Source organism: Leopardus geoffroyi, chromosome B4 (genome assembly GCF_018350155.1).
Source record: "Leopardus geoffroyi isolate Oge1 chromosome B4, O.geoffroyi_Oge1_pat1.0, whole genome shotgun sequence".
In the NCBI taxonomy this organism is placed as follows: domain Eukaryota; kingdom Metazoa; phylum Chordata; class Mammalia; order Carnivora; family Felidae; genus Leopardus; species Leopardus geoffroyi.
This window is the reverse complement of record NC_059341.1, coordinates 5,459,774-5,470,874: the sequence shown is the minus strand read 5'-3', so window position 1 is coordinate 5,470,874 and position 11,101 is coordinate 5,459,774. Positions and strand designations below refer to the sequence as shown.

The 11,101-nt window shown below is 54.5% G+C and overlaps 1 protein-coding gene across 9 annotated transcripts in view; it reads right to left on the bottom strand.

Annotated features, from left to right (window-relative positions):
• Positions 1 to 6,510: 6,510 nt before the first annotated feature.
• The window catches only part of PFKFB3 (6-phosphofructo-2-kinase/fructose-2,6-biphosphatase 3), a 76,008-nt gene continuing 71,417 nt past the window's right edge, over positions 6,511 to 11,101 (bottom strand). For 6 of the 9 annotated variants that reach the window (XM_045465198.1, XM_045465199.1, XM_045465201.1 and 3 more), the window contains one exon: positions 6,511 to 9,163. In XM_045465198.1, the coding sequence (XP_045321154.1) occupies positions 9,119 to 9,163 (45 nt within the window). In that variant the 3' untranslated portion in view covers positions 6,511 to 9,118. Of the gene's footprint in view, positions 9,164 to 9,991; positions 10,818 to 11,101 lie in introns of those variants that run through there. The other 3 variants (XM_045465197.1, XM_045465193.1, XM_045465194.1) reach the window with 2 other exon arrangements.

The following is an 11,101-nucleotide window of genomic DNA, read 5'->3' as shown; positions in this document are numbered from 1 at the left end:
AGACAGAGCATGAGCAGGGGAGGGGCAGAGAGACAGGGAGGCACAGAATCCAAAGCAGGTTCTAGGCTCCGAGCTGTCAGCACAGAGCCCGGTGCAGGGCTCGAACTCATGAACCGTGAGATCTTGACCTGAGCCAAAGTTGGACGCTCAGCTGGCTGAGCCACCCAGGTGCCCCTAAAATTAGATCTTAAAGGACTAGTGGGACTTGGTGGAATTGGAGGGAATGATTTCTGATCCAGGCAGATAGAGGAGAAAATGAAAGGGTTCAAGAATGAAGTGCATGGCTCAGGATGGTGGCAGCTGGGATTGTAAGGACTGGAGGTCTTTAGTGAGGGATTACAAGGGAACCTTGTTGCCATGATAACATCCTGTCCTTTTTTTGTAGGAAATGAATGGGTGGTCCTTGAAAGGATTTATGCATGGGAATTATCAGATTTCCACTTTACAAAAAAAAAAGGGGGGGGGGGGGTGGGGGGGTTTAACTTATAAAAACAATGCTTACAATTTCTCAAAAACGCAGTGAGCTATCACTATGGAAAACAACTAACAGTATTTGTTGGAAATCTCAAGTTTTCAAATAAAAATTAAAACCGTAGAACACTTATAGCTAACATTATCAGACCCATAGTTTTTCAATACTTTAAGAATTTTCTTCGGGGTGGGGACGGGCACCTAGGTGTCTCAGTCAGCTGAGTGTCCGACTTCAGCTCAGGTCACGATCTCGCAGTTCATGGATTCGAGCCCCACATCGGGCTCTGTGCTGACAGCTCAGAGCCTGGAGCCTGCTTCACATTCTGTGTCTCCCTCTCTCTCTGCCCCTCCCCCACTCACGTGCTGTCTTTTCTAAAAATAAATAAACATTAAAAAAATAATACGAAAATAATAAAAAAGAATTTTCCGGGGTGCCTGGGTGGCTCAGTCAGCTGAGTGTCCAACTCTTGATTTTGGCTCAGGTCATGATCTCACACTTTGCGAGATCAAGCCCCATATCGGGCTCTGTGCTGACAGTGTGGAGCCTGCTTGGGATTCTCTCTCTTTCTCTCTCTCTGCCCCTCCCCACTCTCTCTCCCTCTTTCTCTCAAAATAATCATTTAAAAAATAAAGTAAAATAAATTATTACGTACGTGTACTTTTTAAAAAGTTTGTAGTTTTCATTTCAAGTACACTAAACATGAGTAGAAGTAACCCACGTAAACAAGGGCTCTTTGGAGCCTTTAATAATTTTTAAGAGCGAGAGGGAGTCTTGAGACCAGAAAGTTGGGAGCTGCTGCAGGAAGTTAGAGCGCGTCACCTGTTCTCAATCCGAAACCTTCCAAAAGCTGTGGAGTTGCCCCTTTCACAGAGCCCAGGTAGGAAGGAAACCCCTGGTTGTGTGCCGTTTCAGGGGTTAACCATTAAAAGAGGCTTGCCTCTGTTGGGGGCCCTGGAGGTGTCCCCACCTTGGGGCAATGCACTGTAGTCACTGCCTCTGAGGTAGGTGAGGGGTTCCCCTTTTGTTTGCAAAGCAAAGAAACACCATTGCAATTGCCGAGTAAACAAACTTCTCTGGCTGTTTTAGGAAGAGTGAATATGGAGGTTGAGGATGTGGAAACCTACTCCCCTAAAACTATGCGTGTGTACCCCTGGGAAATTCTGTGTACCGCCGGAATAGGGTATCCCAAAAGATGCTGGTTTGGAAGACGGGGGGGGGGGGGGGGGTGGGCAGGGGAGGGGAAAACACTGGACATCTGGTCTTCAGGGCTCTGCAATCATCCTGAATCACAGCCCTTTGAAGAAAATCTATTCATTTAAATGCCCACAGACCTCTCCATAGCCCCAGGATACAAAAGCCTGCTTGCTAAAATTAACACGCGACTCAGTCCCCGTCTTGTGGTTGGCGATTCATCCAGCCGGGCCTGGCTCAGCTGTGTGGTTCTTAGGCTGCGTGATTTGGCCGTCTGACCAACGTAGGCTTACCCCCAGCTGTGGCTGGGCAAAATCAAGCAGGATCATTAAGTTCTCCTGGCCTCAGTTCCACATCTGCGAAGTGGGTATAACAATATCTACGTTGCATTTAAAGCACCCGGTGCTATTAGACGAATAGCTACCATTTCGGTACTTACTCTGTGCCAGAAACTGTCAAGGTCTCTTCACTTCTAAGATTGAATCCTTACAAAAAGCCTGAAAAGTAATTACGGTATTTCTTCACTTCTAAGGAGAATTTTTGTCTTCATTTAACACATCCAGAAGCTGAACTGTGTCTCGCATCGATGTACGTATGGTTTGTTCTATTTTGCATGAAAACTTAACAAATCAGTGGTGAATCTTATGATAAAAAAAAGTGGTATGAACATCCCCGCTTTATGAACAGGAAGCAAGTTAAAAAACATGACAACTTGTCCAAGGCCACGCATCTAGAACGTGGTGGGACAGTTGGACGGACCTGGGACCATCCGTCTCCAAAGCCTGGGGGTGCCCCATCAACTCGTGGCTGGCTGCCTCCCCTGGCCCCAGCCCCTGGATTCTACCACACAGCCAGGACTTGGAAATGAGCTGAGTCCCACCCAGGCCTTAAGAGCCGCCTCTGCCTCTTTCCTCACCAGATATAGTTGTCAGAACAAACAGGTGAGATGTCTTTAGATCAGTTCAACCGACATGTCCAAAGTAGTATGTCTCTGATGCCTGCGGCTTAGTTAAGGCCTCAGGGAACCGAAAACGGACAGCTTACCTGTACCCCCCCCCCCACCCACCCCCGGCATCGAGGATTCGTCGACGATGCCATGTTATGAAGTCTGGCTTTTTTTAACATTTGTTTTGAGAGAGAGAGAGCAGGCGTGGGCAGGGGAGGGGCAGAGAGAGGGAGACAGAGAATCCCAAGCAGGCTCCACGCTGTCAACGTGGAGTTGGGGCTCAGTCTCACAAACCGTGAGATCATGACCTGAACCGAAATTAAGAGTCAACTCTCAGCCAGCTGAGCCACCTAGGCACCTCTTTTTTTGGGGAGCACATTATACATGGGGGACACTTCCCCGCTGAGCCCATCCCGTACTACCATCCCGTGTCTCCCCCAACCCAGCCTGCCCCAATCTGCACGTCACCCCGTGCACTGAATCTTACGCGGCCAACGATCCCTGCGTGGGAAAGAGATGAGGCTTCTGCCACTGGCAGCCAGGCAATTGAGCATCTCCAAAGACGTCTCCCCGGGAATGTGCAAACGATCCTCTTTAGTCCTAAGTGGCAAAAGTACCATGTTTTGAGGTGCCTCTGTTGTCTCTATGGGGGTTCTCTTTTAGTACGGTCTTAGGAGTATGTCCGAACCTGCAGGCTGAGAAACCAGTGCCTTTACAAAGATTACCTGGGCCATCGATGCATTGACTGTAAAGCCTGGTTACATGCCGAGAAAATCTTGATTTAAACCCACTCATGCTGTGTTGAAAAAACGTGAGCTCAAAATGAAGTGTTTAAAACAACCTTCATAGCGTTAACTCCACCAGACTTCAGTTGCCCTGTCTTTAGTCTAAAAGATCACAGTGGCACCTGGACGGCTCAGTCGGTGAAACATCTCCGACTCTTGGTATCGGCCCAGGTCACAATCTCACAGTACGTGAGTTCAAGACCTGCATTTGGGGTCTGTGCTGACCGTGCAGAGCCTGCTTGGGATTCTCTCTCTCTCTCTGACCCTCCCCTGCACTCTCTCTTAAAATAAATAAACATAAAAAGAAAATAAGATTGCAAAGATGTGGGGTAAAGATTAAATAAAAGCCTTTGGGAATCCAGGAGAGTCTGCACATTTTTCTGATCACTCTGGATGGGTCTCCAATTTGTATTTTAGGATAATTAGGATAACAGATTTGTTGCAAAATTTCTCAGCGTGTTGCTTCCCTTCTGCTTACAACGGTTGTTAATGACTTTGAAGTTAAAATAGTTACATTGTGGAATCTCAGTATTTCCTTTGTGGTTTATTTTACTGCTTTTAAGCTGGACTTTTGTCCACCCAGTATTTTCTTCTCCTTTTCAACAGTTTGATCCTTTTTTAACACCGAGGTCAAAATGGATAGTGCAATGCTATGATCTAATTAGCTTCTTCTCAAATAGCGGACTAATTTTCCCAGTTCTGTTTATTAAAACATCCCGTTTATAAAAAATATCCCCAACGATGCTGGCGAGAAAAATGTTAAATGAGCCAAGGGCAGAGGGAGAGGAGAGTCGGGCTGGCTGGAGGCTCCCACCGGCGGGTCTGGACTGCAGGTGGGAGCCTCCAGCATAAAGAATGCAGGTGCCAGGGCACTTGGGAGGCTCAGTCGGTTAAGATCCGACTTCGGCTCAGGTCACGATCTCACAGTTTGTGAGTTCAAGGCCCACATCAGGCTCTGTGCTGACGGCTCAGGGCCCGGAGCCTGCTTTGGATTCTGTGTCTCCCTCTCTCTCTGGCCTTCTCGGGCTTGCGCTCTCTCAAAAATAAATAAAACGTTAAAAAGAATTTTTTTTAAAGAACGCAGGTACCGCCCTGCCTTGCTGGGAGCAAAGCCGCCAGCTGCTTTCTCGCCGTGAGCCCCTCCAAACGCCCTCACGCTCGCTCCCCACCCCTCGCTGGCCGCCCACCTTTCTGGCCCAGTGCTATCTATCTGCTGCCTCTTGGAAGTGCCAGTAAAATTCTTGGAGGAACTTCTGCCAAGACAGATTTGGGGCATGACCTGGGGATTTCGGAAATCCGGGCCTGACGTGCTGCTGCTGCTGCTGCTGACTCCTCTGCAGACCCTGACCACCTGAGCAGCAGCCGAGCGCCGCAGGGAGCACGTGGGGAGGGCCAGCCCATCCTCCCGGCCCGACGGGCAAGCAGCTTTTAAAGCCCACCGGACGCCTCACCTGTTGCACTGCTAACTCCCGTTACCGTGGAAAGACCCAGGCCACGTGGAGGCGACATTGTACAGCGGTTGAAGCCACAAGCTTGAGAGTCCCAGAGACCTGGGTCGGAACCACTAAAAGCGGCCTGCCACGCTCAGGGCTAAGTTGCTTTCCTTCAGGGAGTCTCATATTCTTTATCTGCAAAACGGGCCTGGCAACAGCAGGTTAACTCCCGGGGCGCCCCGAAGGATCACTAAAGATCATTAACTCAGTATTTATTTAGTCTTGTAGCTGTTAGTACTTAGCACAACGACTTTATCTGCTACAGGGGAACTCCTGCTCTGGCTTTCAAGGTACAAAGAGCCACAGGGTGTCTGGCTCACGTTGGGGACCCAGTGAACGAATCCATTTCCTTCTGGCATCCACCGTCCTGCGGCTTCCTGCCCCTCTCCTCCCCCGCCCCCCCCGACTCACCCACCTGGTCACCCTTTCGTCAATATTTATCCAGTGATTATAGCTCTGGCCCAAGGTCACACGCAGACGGATCTCAGAGTTTGCCCAAAAGGTCACGACACCTGCGGACTCCCATCACCCAGCAGGCCCGGGTTTTGAAAGCGCGCACACATCCTCCTTCAGGACGGCCTTCTAATTTGCTGGGGCCATAACCTGAGAGACTGGCCCAACCTAGGGGTGAAGACCCACATCTGCGAAGGCCACGTCTCCAAGCCCTGCACCCAACGCACAGCGAGCGCTGAAACGTGGGCTCAGAACCTGAGAGGCTGGCCTGAAGGGTGGGTCGAGCCCAGCCCGCACAGGGGTGTTCGCACCCCAGTCACCGGACAAGGCCCTTTACCCAAATGCTCTGCCCACCATGCCGGCTACAGAGAACCTCGGGAGTCGTTTCAAATGGAGGTGCCCAACTGCCGACTCCGGCTCTCTTCACACTTGGGGCGGAGGACGCGTCAGGGACGCCCAAAGACGAATTTGGGAGAAGGGCTATTTCTGGAGTCTTTAACAGTGGGGCCCGTGGAGGAAAACTCGGACCCGGTGAGGGCACTGCTGGTCGCCAAGCCTCTGCCTGAAGGAAATGCTCCGGGCTCTCGTTCAGCCCTCAGCCCGGTCTGCGAGCGTCCTCATCGGTAGGGATGAAGGTGCGGAAGGAGAGTAACTTGCTCGAGGTGTCGCGGACTGGTCCTAGACGTGGACCAAGTGTTTTCCCCCAGCAGAAACCGGAAAGGGGCTGGGGGGGGGGGGGGGGGGATGGTGGAACGAACCCGGAACCTGAAACGCAATGGCTTCCTGTAATCCGCCCAGGGCCCGTCCCACTGGGCGACGCTTGTGTAAGAGACACTGGTGCCGTTCAAAGGGCTGAGGGGAAAGGACACGGGGTGAAGGGGATGCGAATTGCTGGGCGCTCTGTCTGCGGTAATGGGACATCCACACGGGGATGCATTGGCCAAAACCCGTGGAACCAGAGGGAGCCCTAGTGTTCAGCACGGATTCTAGTCAACCGTAGCGCATCAGTGCTGGCAATCAGCACTGGCACGTCCTGTTTAAAGATGACGGCTGGCGGGTCGGTCAGGAGCCCGGCGATAGCCACCCGGTGCGTGGACCGCAAGCGTCAACTGAAGACTTCTCTTCCCGCCTCCCCCCCCACCCCCCAGAAAGGACCAGGGGCGCACTTCATCAGCGTATTTCAATCAGGTATTTTATTATTCTGGCAACTGCAAAATATACAAATTTCTGAAAAGCATCCCCTGTTTGAAAGCTGGCACAGCGTCATCCCAGGTCATTAATTCAGACAACTATACAGAACACAGAGAAGTCATGAGTCACACGTAAAAGGCCCCCCAAAACCAACCACCGAACTACACCCAATCTATACAGCTTTCTATTTTCAGGCTCCCTTATACATATTAAATAAATAAATAGCACATCTGCTATCAAAATAATAAAAAAATAAATTTCAAGTATTACAAACGAAAAACATCATTGGTGCGGCCGTTCCTCTGCTGCCCGCAAATGACGAGCTTCGCCCACGGTCTCCGGACAGAATGAGGAGAAGGGGAAACCCACCCACAAACAACTATGCCAAGTGAACAAAATTGGTCCCAGGTGGTTTTCAGGGGGCCGGGGGAGGGGGGCGGGGAGAGGCCATAGTCAGAGTGGCAGGAGCCCCGTGAGTGCAGGTCAAACACGTCCCCCAGCTGGCGCCTCGAGTCCGATCATGGCTTTCAGTTGGGCAGCCTTCTGCAACCTCTGAGGTCTCGCTCCTCGTCCGCTGGCACGTTCTGTCGCCTCATCTAGGCCCCGACAAACACGTGTGCAGGATGTTCGCTTCGGTGGGTACTGACCTCAGCAGCTGGAGGCGGGCGGGGCACCCACACCCACACCCAGCCCCGCGAGCATCATCGGCAGGAAGGGTCAGAGTTCAGCGTGGGCTCTGACAACCGGTGTGAAAAGGAGGCCAGAGAGAGGGACACATGGAAGCCGTTTCGCGAGAGCTGGGCTGCCAGGGAGAAGACCAACCCACAAGCACACGCTTGTGCCCATGCACACTCGCCACCCGACGAGACTCAGTTGGCAGGAAAGGGAAAATAGCCCTTCTTCGGTCACACAGGAACAGAGATGTTACATATCCTCGGGCACGGTGCCCGGCTGGGGAGGAGGTGGGGGGGGAGGGGGCGGGTTTTGGTGTGAAACCCACGAACTTGACCGCAGGGCATCTACAGCACATCCCAGTTTCCCACTGAACCCCAACCAGAGAAACACGCGTTGTCCGGTGCCCTCTCCGGATGTCCAAGCCCCCACAGCCGCGCTCCCAGAGCCCGTCCCGTAAGACAAGAGGGGGCAAGACTGTCAGGCTCGAAAGCAGAGGGCAAGCAAGGGAAGCGACCTTTGGCTCCAGGTTTGAGAGGTCCTTCAAAGGGTCGCTTGGACAAATCCTACGACAGAGTCTCCAAATCGTTCTGTCTGGGCCTCAAGACGCCTCCTTTTCCCCAGGACGTGGAGGCAACGAGGAGAAACCAGGAGGCAGAAACTACAGGTATTTCGAACCACACGTCTCCCTGCTGTGAGCCACCCCAAAAAGATGCCACAGGTGCCACGAACACCAGCGAGGACACCGTCTTCTTCGGACTTCGCAGCCACCAGGCACCCGCTGGGCGTAGGGCAGGTGCTCCACAAAGACAAGCAGGACTGAGCTCAGTCCTCAGTCCTGCCAGGAGACCACAGGCAGCCTCCTGGAGGAAGTGGCCGCAAGTGAGGTCTCGGCTGGGCCGCCGTCCCCACCTGGGAAGCACAGGGAGGTGACGAACATCCTGGAGGAAGGAGGTGACCCTCGATCATCTCTGTGCCACCAGCTGGGTCAGCCTGGCAACGATCCACATGACTTGCTCTCCGGCTGGTTTCCTGGGTCCCTCCGAGCTCCCCATGGCACGGGCGCACCCGACTCCCCGCGTTCTTTCCGAGCTCCAGCCCCCACGGGCACAAACCCCAAACATGTAAGTTCGTGGAGAGAAGGTACCACCTTCAGGCCCCGCCTTCTGCCGTTGAAAAAGTGCAAAAGCAAGCAGCTCCGGGGGGGCCTGGGGCCCAGGCGGGAGGGCAGAGACGGCAGAGCTCCCTGGGGGGGGTGAGGCCCCGGGACTGTTCCGGCAGAACCTTTCCTTTTGCCTGCACGGCCACACTGTGCGTGAGTCACCCTCTTCCGAGGCAGGACGCAGACCCGGCAAGCTGTGGACGCACTGCACGGTGGCTCAGAGCCTTCACCCTCCTCCTCCGGGACCGGCCCCAACCCAGCACGCGCCCGAGCCCTGCCCTCACGAGGCAACGTCCGGGGCCACGACGCACAGAAGATCCTTGTGACAGTTTTCAACATCCCTTCTTCTTCGGCAACTAGACCCCCTTCGATTTTAGGATTCTGGGGCCCGTGTCCTCTCCCCAGGCTGGGAACATACCAGGTCAGGATCACAGAAACGAAACAAAACAGAAGAGCCTGGAGGCCACTGTCCCCTCCTCAGGGCCCTCTCTCACCTCTTCCACCGCTCATTGTCCTTTCCGAGCCTCGTGGGGGGTCAGCGAGGCTGGGGGCGGGGGGAGGGGCCGCTAGCGCGGGGTGCGCACACGGGAGGGGCCGCCGTCGGGGGCACGGTTCTGTCTGAGCGGCGGGCCCCTCTTCTACACCACCCACCCTGTTCGGAAGACGTCCTGGGGATGGCTGGCCTCGGGCGGGTGGAAAAGCACTAAGGAGAAGCTGCAGGAACAGAACTGGCACGGAGCCGACGGGCCTGCCTCAGTGCATCCTGGTGTCGATGCCACTCTGGGTGCTCTTCATGTTCTGTTTCCAGGAGAAGAGAGGGGCGAGGAAGGGGAATTAGCATTTCCTGTCGACTAGGCTTCTCAAGACCAAAGCCATGCATGTGAGACCGCCCACCTCACCCAGACAGAAAAACACAACCCTGGACGGGCGTCCTCACCAACTGGGCAGAAGAAAGCCCAGGGAGGCTCCGGGAATGTGGCGGGGGTTAAGCCCAGAGCTGCCCGGGAGAAGGGCCTGGCAAGGCCGGGGGAGGCCAGGCATCTGCCTCTAGATGGGGAAGGAGGGTGGGGTGGCCCTGGCGGGTCAGAGCTCTGGGGAGCACTGAGCACCAGCACCTAAGGAAGCCTCCAGGGCCTGGCCCTTTCGCGCCTCAAGATCGCCCCCGCCCGCACCCAGGGCCCTCCTGCTGCCCGCGGCCAGGCAGGGGACGAGCCGGGACTCTCCTCCCAACAGGGTTCAGGTAGACCGTATGTTCCAGCCCCCAGAACCCACATTCTAGGAACATGGGCTCAGCAGCTAGAACACAGGTGCCCTGGGCTGAGTGGACGTCACAGGGGAGGACCCAGGCAGAGAAGGCAGGTGTCACTCACTAAAGCTCTCTTCCTGTTCCAACAAAAGCAATCTTGGCCACAAGTCCCACCCCTGAGAAGCTGCCAGAATTAAAAACCCCTTAAAAATGTTCTTCGGGGTGGTGGCTGACTCTTGATTTTGGCTTAGGTCACGATCTCATGGTTCCTGAGTTCGCGCCCCACGTCGGGCTCTGTGCCTGGGATTCTCTCTCTCCCTCTCTCCCTGCCCCTCCCCTGCTCACACTCTCTCTCTCTCAACATTAAAAAAAATAGTTTTTCAATCGGCTGGGAACAGACGACAGCTGCCACTGCACAGCAGCAGGCTCTCTGCCTGACTTGAATCCACCGCAAAGAAAGGAAACACCACTTTTGTAAGTGTTCTTTCCCTCCCTGTGTCCACCGAGACTGTCTTAAAGGGACAGGGTGAGGGGAGCGTGGACGCTGGGCACGCACATATGCAGGATCATGGCAGCCCATTCCCCTCCAGGCAGAACCAAGGGCCCACCGTGGGGAAATCTCTAGGGACTCGCAGAACCCGCACTCAGACCTGAGCCTGCTCTCGGCCCGACTCCGCCCAGGCCACCCGACCCTCCAGTCACAAGCACATCAGACAGTGTCTGTGAGTGGGGGTCTCCCAGGAGGACCCTGTGGCCTTGCACCCAGTCTCCCCCGATGGGGTCAGAGCCCGGGATGCGGCCAGGTCCCGCTGCACGTGCCGGCTTCAACCCACCCTCAGACACCTCGCGCCCAAGGCTCCGAGCGCCCACGGATGATAGATGCAACAATGACACTGGGGACCACGTCACGTCACTCACTCATGGTGCCCTGGCTCAGGCCACACGGAGGGGAAGGAGGGAACGAGAGAGAGAGAGAGGACCTCGAGACAATGGTGCTGCTCTTGAAAGACACAAGTCGTCTGGCACGGGGGTATGAGTCACATACTGCACGATGGCCCGTCGTCACACAGACCAAGATGCCCTGACAGGCTGAGATGCCAAGACTCGGGGAGATGCAGAGGGGACAGAGAGGGGCATGCACCGAGCCATTTACCTTTCCAAGGTTAGTAGGGAGAAAACTTTGAGAAAATGTGACAAACAGTTCGTCTTTCAAGCATAGTGGGGGGAAGGGAAGAAAACATGTTGGAAAAAAAAACAAAACAAAACATCTTTAGTACTATCTTCTTTTCAGTGTGCATTTGAAACTTAAAAATCGAGGATGGCCGGATGGTCTGGTGGCCGGGAGCCCTAGTGTGGCCCCCCAGGGCGCTGCATCCATCCGGGCTGTCGTCACTGACCGTGACAGTTTCACCATGAAGCCACGATCGCTGGTGTCCTCAGGCCACGACCCGTAAGCCCCCAGGGGTGCCCCACACTCCCCAGGCTCCCGG